This window comes from Aquarana catesbeiana, linkage group LG05 (genome assembly GCF_042186555.1).
Source record: "Aquarana catesbeiana isolate 2022-GZ linkage group LG05, ASM4218655v1, whole genome shotgun sequence".
Lineage (NCBI taxonomy): Eukaryota > Metazoa > Chordata > Amphibia > Anura > Ranidae > Aquarana > Aquarana catesbeiana.
In genome coordinates, this window is record NC_133328.1 from 440,142,202 (window position 1) to 440,156,596 (window position 14,395).

Sequence of the window (14,395 nt, forward strand, 5' to 3'; positions counted from 1 at the left end):
GCCTGTCAGTTTTTCAGGCGGACCTGATCGGACCTTGCAGTCTTCCCCATGGAACGGTGGATGTTAGCGGCGCATGTCCGCTGACACCTGCTGCCATCTGATCCGATCCCCTGCCGCAAAATCCAGATGGATGGTGGTCCTATTTTCCATCCGTCTGGCAGATCGGACTGGATAAAAACAGACAAGCGTTCCGTTTCCACCCGATTTCCCCATAGAGGAGAGCGGGACCGTTTCCGACTGTGACAGGACCTGTCATTCACCTGCTCAGTGTGGTCAGCGGAGTGATCTCCTGCTGAGCAAGCAGAATCCGCAATACAGAGGCGCCCGTGTGAAAGGGGCCTTATTGAGGAAAATGAAACAGAAGGAAGGGGTCTAACTTAGTTTTAATGGGCTGAGCAGCTGCTGCTGATCGCATGACCAGGTCATTCCAGCAGCGACATTGGCTCATTTTTGCGGCAGAAAACTGGCGACTGCAGCTACCCCACTGTGTAAAGGAGGCCTTACGTCTGTAAAGAATGAAGATGGTCCTTGAAACCCCATCTTTATATCGGGGAGTTAAAAAAAATGTCAAGTCTCATTGGACAGGATGTATTAAACAGGTAATGCTTTCCAATCAAGTCCCGATGTCCCGGACTTGACAGCCTGTCCTCACTTCAGGTCACCTCTTCAAGGGAAAAGAAGTTTGCAAGATCGCTTGATTTTGACCATACGATAGTCTCTCCATGACTCTCCCCGCCATGACGTGACACAGCAGGAGGAGGATCTGCAGGGGAAGAGTTGTACTCTTGTTGGATGAAGTGCATAAACATGAGTAACATTGGGGTTTATTTACTAAAGGGAAATCCACTTTCACTACAAGTGCACTGCAAGTGCACTTGGAAGTGCAGTCGCTGTAGATCTGAGGGGGACATGCAAGGAAAATAAAAAACAGTATTTTTGCTTGTACATGATTGGATTATAAAATCAGCAGAGCTTCCCCTCATTTCAGATCTTCCCCTCCGATCTAAACGACTGCACCTCCAAGTGCACTTTCAGTGCACTTGTAGTGCAAAGTTGATTTGCCTTTAGTAAACCAACCCCATTGTCACACGCTATACATTTAATTATGGCTTTAGTCTCAGTTCACACTAAATGCAATGCAAATTTACTGCGGATTTTGCACTGCATCAAAATCGTAACCTGTTCATGCGGTGTGTATGTTAACGAAACATAATCAAAATGAATCACATAACAATATTGCAGTCCATATCAAAGTGCAAATAGTATATTATAAATAGTTCATTCTCCAACGGTGATGTAAGATGTGCAATCCACTTCCTTCAAGAGAATCAATTCAAGTGTGATAATGTGAAAACAATTGGTGTGCTTCCACCTCCTTGTAATGCCCTGTACACACGGTCGGACATTGATCGGACATTCCAACAACAAAATCCATGGATTTTTTCCGACAGATGTTGGCTCAAACTTGTCTTGCATACACATGGTCACACAAAGTTGTCGGAAAATCCGATCGTTCTGAAACACGTATGTCAGGACTATAAACAGGGCAGTAGCCAATAGCTTTTGTCTCTTAATTTATTCTGAGCATGCGTGGCACTTTGTGCGTTTGGATTTGTGTACACGCGATCGTAATTTCCGACAATGCATTTTGTTGTCGGAAAATTTTATAGCAAGCTCTCAAACTTTGTGTGTCGGAAATTCCGATGGAAAATGTGTGATGAAGCCCACACATGGTCGGAATTTCCGACAACAAGGTCCTATCACACATTTTCCATCTGAAAATCCGTCCGTGTGTACAGGGCATAACACTTATGTGCTCCGAGAACTTTCACCTCAATGACTAATCCAATGCACCTTTTGATTCTAATCCATACTTTGGACAATGCTCCACTGATCTTAGGCTGGCCCTGGTTCTGCCCAGTATGTCTAAGTAATCTGTGGTAATGGCCCAATTAAGGCGCCGTCCACTGCGCTTATCCGTATCTTAGGATAAAACAAAATGACCTCAAATAGTATAGTATTTAAATTAAAATGCATTTATTAAAAAGAGTAACTCTTACATCAAACAAGTATTAAAAATGCCTTGGTATATCAAACCTAAACTCTGTGTGTAGGTCTCCAACATCACTTCCAGTCCGGGGTGCCCTACGTGTTGCGTTGCATCACCTGACTTCATCAGAGGCGACTGAGAATCTGCTTTTCTGGCTTAAGACATAGTGCTCAATTCAATAAGAGTTAAAGTGTAACTAAAGGCAAAACTTTTTAGTTTTGGATAGAGTGGAGAGGGATTAGAATGCCTGCCAGTTTTTTATACTGTCTGTGCCCCGTTTAGGGAGATTCACCCTCTCTATTTGTATTGTTTACCATTATCATTGAAAATGAAAGTAAAAGAAAACTCCAAATTTTGGGCTGCCCCCAGAAATGTAATAGAAGGGAAATCTTCAAATTTGGACACTAGTTATGATGACCTATAGGTCCCCAAGGAATTCCCTCATTTACAGGGATTTCCTCTCACTTCCTGTTTTGGCCATGGGACTGGAAGTGAAGGGAAATCTCCCCAATGTGTCACAGATGATGGAAAAAAAAAACTGACAAGGGTTTTAACCCCCCCCTTTACTCTATCAAAAAAAAAAAGAAAGTTTTTCCTATAGTTATATTTTAAATACCGCATGAGTATTTGCATTAAAATAGCTCATCCAGTATTTAAAATGATTGTAAACGATCACCTTGTAAAACGAGCCATTCAGTTTAAAATAGAAATGAAAGGCAAAACATTTTTGTATACATATAAAAAAAAAAAAATTGTAAATTCCTTTTTTTCCCCTTTTTTATAAGTAATCACATTCCCTCTGTTTTCAGCTGCATAAGAGCTGGGGAGGAGAAGCAGCCACACACTTAAGCTTTCAGTGAATGGTTGTGCAGCGGGGACGTGTCAGGGCAAGTCTGATCAATGGAGGAGAGCAGGCTCAGTTTTCAGCATATCTAGAGAACTGACCATGGTGTGCTCTCCTGCTTAGTGTGGTCAGTTTTTAATAGGAAAGCAAGGGAACTAGCAGGAACACATAAAGTAAGCAATACAAAGAGAACAGAATACTTTCTCATTCAAGTACATGGCACAGCAGACACATATCAGGAATATGAAGTCTTGGGGTAACAAACGCGGTAACTCAGGAACCTACAATTCACCAAAAAATACTCATCGAATCGACGTTCGCTTTTGACCGCAGTGATGAGAAAATTCAAAGGAGCGGGTTTAAAAAAAAATGTTCATTCTATAAAATCCATTCATTCCAAAATCAAATGTTAAAATGCAAACTAAATATTTTGAACAACATTTTTTTTTTTAGAATGTTCTTACAAATATTCCTAAGACTTTTTCTAAGAATTTTTGTATGAAATTCTGTTTGTGTAGCTTAAAGCTGGTTGCACACGGGCTGAAAACAGCCGATTTGACAGGAACTGGTTGACTTTCGGCCCATGTTTACAGCTCCCCATCTGACAGAAGCTGGTCTCGCAGCCGGCTTCTGTCAAAACCAGCATCTGATCAGAACTTGCACTCAATGGCTGCGGGCATTGATCAGTGTGTTCTGATAGGAGGATTGCTCCCCCCTGCCAGAACACAATAGGCTCAGCGGGGAGCTCGCCATACGAACATTGGATGTGTTAATATGCCAATCTTCATCTGCTGGGTTGAACGAAGAATAACTTTGTGTGTACCCAGCATAAGGCACAGGATAACCTAGCAGACTGTTAAGGGCTTTGAAATGTGTCTATTTAGACCCCTTTCACACTGGGGTGGTTTTCAGGCGCGTTAGCGCTGGAAATAGCCTCTGCTAAGCGCCTGAAAACTGCCTCCTATTCATTCATGTGTGACTTTTCACACTCAGGCGGTGCGCTTGTGGGACGTTCCGAAAAGTCCTGCAAGCAGCATCTTTGGGGCGGGTTGGGAGCGCTGTGTGTAGCGCTCCCAAAACGCCCTGCCTATTGGAATGAATGGGCAGCGCTTTCAAAGCGTCTGAAAAGCGCTTTCAAAGAGCCGCAAGACTGAGTTAAAAGCGCCCTGCTAGCGGCTGAAAAGCAGCGCAAAAGCCCCGCTAAAACGGGCAGCGCTTTACCGCTAACGGCCGGCGCTTTCAGTGTGAAAGCAGTCTTACTGTCCTGTTTTATACATTGACATACACCTGTTAGACCTCGATTTGTGCGACCTGTTGATTTAATGCACAGATAGTTGTTTTTTTTTTTTTTTTTTTTTTTTCAAATATAAACTTTATTCAACTCCAAACAGGGGTGAGGGCCCCGCGATACAAATATAAATGAGTACTGGTGTTTTGTTACACTTGCTATACAGAGGTCACATAAATTCAAGACAATATACCATATATATGTGAGCATGAACCTTTGAAGCATGTGGATATCTTTGGTGTGACACTTTATTAATGCAAAATATCTTTATGCAAAGTTCTACAGCATCAGGGTGTCCCCCACCTACTTTTTCAACTTTTCTTTTAGAAAATGGGAATTAAATTCCCTGGGCAGGTAGAGGGGTAAGGGTAGGGAGAAGGGATATAGAAGAGGGGGGGGCAAGAAGGAAGAAGAGGGAGTTAGGAGAGAAAAAAAAAAAGAAAAGGGGGGGGGACACAAAGATAGAGACATGGCGATATCTAGATCCATATTCCTTTTAGACAGTGTGATCCTTATAATTGTGGAGATGTTATCATGACCCAAGTAAGCGCTGGCCTTCTTCGGAGTAGATAAATGCGTTCCAGATGTCCCAGGTCTTTTTATGTATTTCTTGTTTATGTTGTGCAGTGAGGATCAGGTCTTCCATTTTCTTTATTTCCTCTACCCTCCGTAGCCATAATGAAGTGGCAGGAGGGAGAGGTTGTTTCCAGCAAAGTGGGATACACGCCCTTGCTGCATTGAGCAAATGACGTGTGAGGGACTTCTTATATTTTTTGATGGGGATGGAAGAAAGATGTAGGAGGAAAAAAGCGGCCTCATCAGGAATATTATATTCTGTGCATTTTTGCGTTATGCGCCTGACCTCTCCCCAAAAGTCCCGCAACTTAGAGCAAGACCAAAAAATATGAATCAGGGTTCCCTCCTCCTCGTCACAGCGCCAGCACCGATTCGAGGAAGATGGAAAGCATCTTCTCAACCGGGAGGGGGTCAGGTACCAACGGTTAAGTAGCTTGAAGTTAGTTTCCTGTACTCTAGTACAAGACGAGGATTTAAGAGCTAGTATGATTATGCGTTGCCGCTGTGCTGCTGAGAATGTACAGTTAAGGTCTCTCTCCCATCTGGCCAAACTGAGTAGAGGTGTTTGTTCTTTTGGCGTGTTTATTAGTGAATATGTTTGGGACAGAATGTGGGCCAATGGGCCCTCTCCTGTACAAAGATCCTCAAACGAATGCACAGATAGTTTAACTCTCCAATAAGACACTGCAGTTTACTCCAGCATAATTTTACTTATAAAATGCAATACATGGATGTTAAGTTATATAAAAGTGTAAATGGACAATGATCGTCTACTCTGTGTCCAGTATGAAGGCTGGATACTGAGGAACATGAAGAAGAAGGGAGAGGTCTAGTTAAGAACTAAACTAACTAATGCAAACATGCAGGTAATAAAATGATAATTTACCTCACACCCAAACTCCCCTGAATCACCCCTAAAACTTCTGCTAAAAATACTCAATCCCTAAACATCTGTTATAATAAAAGAAAGAAATGCAGCACTCTAATGAAACTTGAAATTCTACAATAACTACATAAGGTGCTAATGAACTGAAAGGAAGGAAAAGTGGAACTTCCCCTTTTGGGTGAAGTTCCGCTTTGACTCCAGTGACCACAATCACTATCTTTACAATATAAAAGTCCACTTCAAATCATGCTCATAGAGTGCAGTATGCAAAAAATTCTCCTACACCAGTCTGTGTGTATACTCTTCAACACTGTGCTCCACATGTGCCACTCTTTTTACTCCATTTCCGTGTGACTCCCAGGTAACCCCAGCTTCGTAAGCACTCACCAGATGCCACAGACCACTTGATCAATAAGAAGGTCAGAATGTGATCTTATTGCTTCTTTATGGATGCTCCAAAGGCTGCCACATCAGAAGAATATCGAAGGAACATAAATGATAGTTTCACAAGAAAAACAGAAGTAAATTGGGATGCTAAAAACAAGAAGGCTCTCGTAGTTTAACCGCTTCAGCCCCGAAAGATTTTACCCCCTTCCTGACCAGAGCAATTTTTATAATTTGGCACTGCGTCTCTTTAACTGACAATTGCACAGTCATGCAATGCTGTACCCAAACAAAATTTGCATCCTTTTTTTCCCACAAATAGAGCTTTCTTTTGGTGGTATTTGATCATCTCTGCGTTTTTTGCGCTATAAACAAAAAAAAAAACACTTTTGACACATTTTTTGGGACCAGTGACATTTATACAGCAATCTGTGCTATAAAAATGCACTGATTACTGTGTAAATGTCACTGGCAGGGAAGGGGTTAACATTAGGGGGCGACCAAGGGGTTAACTGTGTTTCCTAGTTGGTGTTTGTAACTGTATGGGATAGGAGTGACTGGAGGAGGAGACATATTGCTGTTCTTACTTAGTGGGTACAAACTATGTCTCCTCTCCCCTGACGAAACAGGGATTTGTGTGTTTACACACACAAATCCCTTTGCTGGCTCTCATGCCCACGATCACACCTACTGGCCACGCGCATCAGGTCACCCGCCGAGCAGCGATTGATTCTAAATGTCACCACAGAGATAGTTATACATTACATGACCAAGTCCAATGCAAGGTGATGAATACACCATAAGTGTCCCAGAACACTGTCAACTGCACCTGGGGGGGCAGAGTTCAGCAGTTGGTTCTGAGGCGGCAGATAATAACAAGTAAATCTGTGCTGTGTAATGTTTCTTTTTGCTATGTTATAGGAAATAAAACGACTTTGCTCTAATTTGGGGTTTTTATGTTGCTGAAAGTAAAACTCACTAAACTCAGATTGTGTTCATCACTATGTCCCGATCGGTGTTTAGAATGACCTCTGCTACATGTGACTTGCCTGTCATGATTACATTGTCCACAATTCCTAATGTCCATATGTACCATTTAGTGGTCTCCTGAGTTGGCGGTAGTTAGATTGGCAGCCACTGAAAAAATGTTGCTATGAAACCACTGGACCACTATGTAGGGTAAATGGTAAAAATAAAATAGTTTGTATGCATAGCCATTCCTTGAATGTTGGATGCTATATTTTAAAAAGGAAAATAGTTATTCTAAAATAATGGTAACATGTAATACAAACTAAAATAATACAACCTATTTTTCAAACCCAAAAGCACTTGGTAAAAACTCAAATATATAACCCAGTGGCTTGAAATAGAAAAGAGTAAAGCAATGGCAATGCTTCAATATTGGTGCACAATGGGAACAGTCTCAAAAAGTGACCATCAAAAAAAATGAAATATTAAGCCAAGTTTTATATGATACTGTTACTATTGTCTATTGATATTGTTAGTAATGTACTGTACTATGTATTGTAAGTACTGTTATCGTATTATTTTGAATTTTTTTTTTTGCTTTGCAGTATGTCAAGCTGAATGAAGTACCTGCTATATTGGTGTTTAAAGACTCAACCTACTTTGTTTATGATGGTGAGTTTTTCTTGCATCTATACACATGGCTGAAATACAGCAACTTAAATCTAACCTGTCATGATAGAAATATGGGAGCTGTCATTTGGCTTGTTTTTTTAAAGGCGCATGTTTGTTTTATTACTTACTTGGTCAATAATTGGAACAAGCGTGTGCATATCTGGCATCACGACAGCACATACATAGTTTAAAGGATGAATTCACCTTTTGGAACATGTTACATGCTCCATCTGTATTAAGGTTGGAACATGTAACATGTTCCAGCAGCTGCAGCCTCCCACCCCTCCCAGTGACAGTGAGCAGTCATCTTATCCAGGCACCCGCCTGACCGTGTCATTAATTCAAAGAGTTCTGTGAATGGAAACCTACAAGTACTGGCTTGTAGTTCTCAGTGAACTGCCATGGTGCTATTGAGCGCTCTGGTAGTTCATTGTCTTATCCTGTCAGTGTGTATCTGCCTGACCGTAAGAGGTATGAGTACACAGATACACTGATTAGTCTGCAGGAGTCCTGCATGGCACCCACAATCTGCTTTTCAGGGTTGCAATGCTTTCCAGGCGCCAAATAAAAAAAAACAAATTCACTCTTTTTACCTGCTAAAACATGTGCATTTATTTTATTTTTTGGTAAACTTATCCTTTAGGTAAGTAACATTAATAGCAAAGCCTGGCAGCCTTTGAACATGCACCTTTAAGGGTCAGAAACGGCTGCTCCTACATTTCTATACCGAAAATTTGGAGTGAAATGTTCAAACAGGTTTCCCTGTATGTCAACCTTACATAAATTTTCATTTGTGCATGGCTATATGTAACGTTTCTACAGAGCCTTTTGCTTTGTAACTTTTCTTGTTAAGGACACTCTAAACAGGAGATTTAACATTAGCACTTTTTATTACAGTATAAAGAGGAACATACTCTACACCACAGGAAATTATATGCTCATTCTTTTATTGCCAACATGACTTTTTGGTGCAGGCAAGCACATAACAATACATGGCATACTAGACTAGAGAAACGATCGACCATTCAAGAATAATTTACCAATTAGAAAAATAGAAAATCTATTACAGTAAATAGATAAAACACCACAATTATATAATAAATATTCACTGACCACAAACTGCAATAAATACTTGTAAATAAATATATTATATATATTAATAAATTGTATGTAAACAAATTACTTCATTTGTTAGGCTGCAACATGTATGGCATAACCATCCTTATTTTTAGCCATTTTTTTTTTTGTTGCTTTAATAGCTGCACATAACAGTTATGGGTAAAGCCGTGGGTAAATCATATACTGTTCAGAGTTTATCAGGATGTAGTACTACACACATGGACAATCTAGAACTGTGTGTAGTCACTCCTTCCCCTCTGCATGCAAGAACTACAAAGGTTTCAGTAGGGAACAAAAAAAAAAAAAAAAAAGAAGCTCCTTGTATAATGTGTAAAGAGTAGAAAGCTGCACAACCCACAAATACAAGTGCAGATGCAGGATCGGTCACCCAGTGCAGGGGAAACCAAGGGATGAAAGGAATAAGGTAAGCACCTTTGTTGGTGCAAATCTGGCTGTCCAGGTCCTGGAAACTTAGGTGTGTGAGTTCTCCCGGGGAAGTGGGGATTTACTGTCTAAGGGCCAGAAGGATAGAAAGTCTAGGCCTCAGGCTGCCATTTGTACATGGGACAGTAATGGTTTGGGCTGTTTGACCTGTGGTCGCCTTGTATGTTGAGGCTGGTGCATGGGGCTTTGTTCAATAAAACAGCTGGGGCTTTGTTCAATAAAAATTTGCAAACTAGCTGCAGTGCACAAAGAAAAGGTAAGAGGGCCACATCCGGGTAAAAAACAAAAAACAAAATCGGTTTGACATTCCCGGTCTGTATTAGGATCATTTTACATGCAACTGTTACAAGTATAATCATATAATTACAAGTATAATCCTACTCATTTCTCGCTGAGAGACTCAGTGTTTCTATTGACCATTTTACTACTGGGGGCAGCTAAGTACTGTGTTTTTTGCACATAGCATGTGTCATATGGAGCTTCCAGTTTATTGCCATGTTACAATTACAGAAGAGCTTTTCAGGCTTCTTTCTGTAAAGTAAATGACTTAAGTAAACATTTCTACATCATTGCATTTGACAACTGGGGACCTAGTACAGCTGTACATATTAAACACGAATATGGGTAAACCAGTTAAATAGAATTTGGTTAGTTTATGTCATCTTGTTTACACCAAAAGAGATATCTTCCTATCATAATTCCAGGCTCTTTTAATGCCCACCTGGGAGCTTTGAGTGTTTCCATCCAACTTTTTGTATTCCGGCACCCCCTGGTGCATTAGAGTGCAAAAACCTCATAATTGTCACAGCAGATGTGCAAACCCCTGGAACACAAACACAGATATCTCACTAGTAGTGTCCCAAAGGGGTTTAAGTACTGGTGCTTTAAAAACTCTTGCATCTACTTAAAAATTAAATACAAGCAGTCGCCGAGTTACAAATATCTGACTTACATTCGACTCGAACTTAAGAACGGAGGCAGCTTGATGTGATGCTGGTCCCAGAAACCACCGGACGGCCATCTACTGTCCGACGGACCTGTCAGCAATCTTGCATCACTGCATGGCCTGTTAACCTTTCCCTATGTTATCTAAAACTCTAAAATAAGTTTTGGCTGGAGTTGCACTTAAAAAATGTACCTCTTACAACTTATATACGAAGTCAACTTAAGAACAAACCTACAGAATCTTGTTTATAAGCTGGTATCTGATGAATTGTTCCCATTTCTGTAATACGGATGACCTTGAGGGAATCAACCTTCTATTGGTTTTCATCTCCTATTGAAAACATTAGTAATGCCGTATAAAAAACATAAAATTGTTTTTTTTTTATATACTGTACATCATTCCCAAAGGATCTATTCTGCAAATATAAAACAATCAAAAAATACAGTATACTGCTTTGTTATGCAGTTTGTAGGCCTAAGATTGTTTGTTCAGTTGTGTCCTCAGAGTTGTAGGTTGCCTTACGTCAGATTAGTCCATAACCATTTCATGTGTATGGGCATTGTCCCTCATTCAGGCAAGTGAAAGAGGGGGTGAATCGGAGAAGTATACCTCTGGGTATCTTTTTCCCATTGTTCAGATTAGGAACTTTTTGGTAATGCACAGATGTTTCTGTTACTGTTGCTAGGATAGATGGGAGGCAGTCAAGGAGTACAACTGGTCATATCATCCTCTTTAACAGTGTGCACTGACTGCAACCTCTCCAGATAAATACATTTACCGTAATTAAGACTTAAATAAACCATCCAAGCATTTTCTCTGCAAAACTACATTAAAGGAGTCACTTAGTGACACGGGTGATGAAGATGACCATCCAAGTTTTTCAGAAACCTTTAATAACAGTTGATTGAAGATCTTTTTAATAATATCTGGTTGTAGTTCTGGTACTAATATAATATAGGAGAGTTTTATTCTGTCGTTTATGGTGGTTTCACGTTGTATGTAGTTTTCTGGCAAAACAAATTCAAGTTTCTTGATAGTCTCGATTAGATCCTCGTTAGAGCTTTTGACTTCTATTTTTAGGTATTGATGCATGGAGTGGTTTTCCATATGGACATACATAGTTTCTTTGCAGGTCAACTGTGAGCTAAAATGTAAAATGTTAGAACAAGTATTAAATAAACATCTCTTGTATGTCAGTTTATCCACAATAATCCTATAATACTGGAGGCTTTTTTTTTTTGCTAAGGATGACCTGTAAGCCATGTTGAACCTCACACAATGCACAGCAGTAACGCCCTCCCCTCCGAGCTGTGATCGCTGACAGTATCCCTAGCAAGGGGAATTCCAGCTCTGTGAATAGTGATGTATCTATGTTATCATCCAGTAATCATTTTGCATGTCAGCTATCGGCCTGATGACTGTGGAATAACTTTGTCGCTACTCACAATACCTGACTCATTGTCTGTTCTTAAAAAAAAACAAAAAAAAAAACAAGTTTTTCTATTGTGTACTGAAAATCGTTTCATGTTCCTTTTATATAATGCTTTAAAAATACAAATAAAATGAAGTAAAAAAAGGTCTATTTTTTCCAAATTGGCAAAAAAAAAAAACTGTTTTTAGTTTAAAAGGAAACATTGTATCCTTTGACCTTTTCCTCAGTTACTGTATAATGACGCTGAAATAGTGTTTTTGGTGCCTTAGGATCCATTCATGCTGGTACGTTGCGTTGCCTTACGTGAATTATTCTGCATGTTTCATCAAGGTAGTCCATTTTATTTGGGCTACCAAAACTTGGAATATTGACCGGCGTCTTTTTTTTGTGAGGTGGCATAGCGCAACACACAGTAGCGGTTTACTATGTACTGTAGTTTACGGCAATGCAGGTGCATTGGCAAGGTGGGTAGGTTTACCAGTAAAAATGCATGGCACTGTATTGCACCAGCAAGCATTTTTGCACTGCCCCAGTAAAAATTAACCCCTAGAGTTTGCTGTAGCCAACATTGTGATCAAAGGACAAGCCTTATACAAGCTTCAACAGAATATAATGTAACAATATTGTTGTCAAGATTCAGTGCTTTAAACTAATAATAAAGGCAAATTAAAAAAAATAACAGGCATGTCACACTTACCTGCTCTGTGCAGCGGTTTTGCACAAAGCAGCCCAATCCTCCTATTCTCGGATCCCCCGCCAGAGCTCCTGGCTCTTCCCTCCTGTCTGTTGTCCCCAGAGCAAGCAGCTTGTAATGGGGGCACCCAAGCAGGCATGCTCCAGAGCCGCTGCTCTGCATGTCCATCCAGAAACGGAGCCACGGCTTGGCCCCTTTCTCCTCACTGGCTGTGATTGACTGTCAATGAGGAGGGTGAGCCCCAGGAGAGCCTATGCTCTCATGCACATTGCTGGATCAAGTGGGAGCTCAGGTAAGTATTTGGGGGGGGTGCTGTACAAAGAAGTTTTTTTTTTTTACCATCATGCATGATGGTAAAAAAAAACCTTCAGCCTTTAAAACCACTTTAAGAATTCACAGATATTCTTAAAGTATACTCCTGTATACTTCAGGGAGAGTGACTCAGGACTATTGAGGGCAGAGTGACCCGAATAACAACCAGAAATCTAGCATTTTCAAAAGGAGGTCAGCAGTGGCAACTTTCTTCCCCTATACAGTATGTCTTTCAACACAGTTCCTTTCACTGAATTCTTAATCTGGCTGGCAACCAGTCAAGGGTGTGGAGAATTAGAATAATGTTTGATGATATTTATTAAAAAGGTTTATGATCGAGTGTTGTATCAAAGCACATTTATTGATACTACCAGAATCATTTTCTATTTAACCACTTACCCACCGCCAACCGTCATATGACATCCTTGACTTTGCAGGGGTATATCTGAGTGATGCCTGCAGCTACAGGCATCATTCAGATATCGGCTTTTTCAGCCGACGATTCCCTACACCATAAGCATGATAGCGGCTGTTTTGCCACTTGATCGTTCTTACGGGCGGTGAGAGAGGATGTCCCCCCCTCCCGCCGCCCTCCGGTGCTTCTACCGACTCACTGCTTCCATCGGTGAGTCGGAGACAGGATCCATGTTATGACGTCACGCCCAGCCTCTGCATTCAAACGAATTACCCCGCCTCGGCCAGGAAGCCGAGATCGTTTTATTTTTTTTTTTATTTCAGGCTTCCCAGCCTAGAGGTGAGATGTGGGGTCTTATTGATCCCATATCGCACTGTAAAGAGGACCGATCATGCCATATTACTATTACAAGGGATGTTTACATTCCTTGTAATAGGAATAAAAATGATAAAAAAAAAAAAAAAAATTTTTTAAAAGTGTCAAACTAAAAAAAAAAAAAGTAAAATCAACAATAAAAAAAAAAAATTAAAACGCCCCTGTCCCCATGTCCTCGTATGCAGAAGCGAACGCATACGTAAGTCCCGCCCACATATTAAAACGGTGTTCAAACCACACGTGAGGTATCGCCGCGAACATTAATTCTAGCCCTAGACCGCCTCTGTAACTCAAAACATGTAACCAGTAAAAAATTTTCAAGCGTCGCCTATGGGGATTTTTAAGTACTGAAGTTTGGTGCCATTTCACGAGCATTTGCAATTTTGAAGCGTGACATGTTAGGTATCTATTTACTCAGCGTAACTTCATATTATGCAAAAAATATTGGACTAACTTTACTGTTTTTTTTTTTTTTTTTTTTTTTTTTTTTTTTAAAAGCACAAAATATTTGAAAAATACCATGCGAGATAAAAAGTTACAACGACCGCCATTGTATTCTCTAGGGTCTTTGCTAAAAAAAAACATATATAATGTCTGGGGGTTCTATGTAATTTTCTAGCAAAAAAAATATGATTTTTTTTTTTATGTAGGAGAGAAATGTCAGAATTGGCCTGGTTGGCAAGTGGTTAAAAACAGAACCTGCCATGATTGTGCTTATGCAACAGTCTAAATATTCAACATAAAATGATTATACATGTACAGGCTCACCTGTGAAAGATTTATATTTGCTCCTTATTTCTCTCTGGGGATGATTCAAGGCCCTGTGAGTTAAAGTGAGAGCTCACACAAGCATAGCAGAACCATATAGTTAAAGCCCAACTGGGGGCTTGGCACTGCTCTCCTGAAGATCCCCCAAAGCTCCAAAATGCAGTATATGAGTCAAAATGCGTCTACAAATGCATGTGAAGTATAAAAAAATTAAATGGCTA

General features: G+C 40.3%; 1 protein-coding gene across 1 annotated transcript in view; it reads left to right on the forward strand.

Annotated features, from left to right (window-relative positions):
- The window catches only part of TMX3 (thioredoxin related transmembrane protein 3), a 105,278-nt gene that overhangs the window by 52,878 nt on the left and 38,005 nt on the right, over positions 1-14,395 (forward strand). Inside the window, exon 9 of the mRNA XM_073631273.1 lies at positions 7,603-7,669. Coding sequence (XP_073487374.1) covers positions 7,603-7,669 — 67 coding nt within the window. The remainder of the gene's footprint in view (positions 1-7,602; positions 7,670-14,395) is intronic.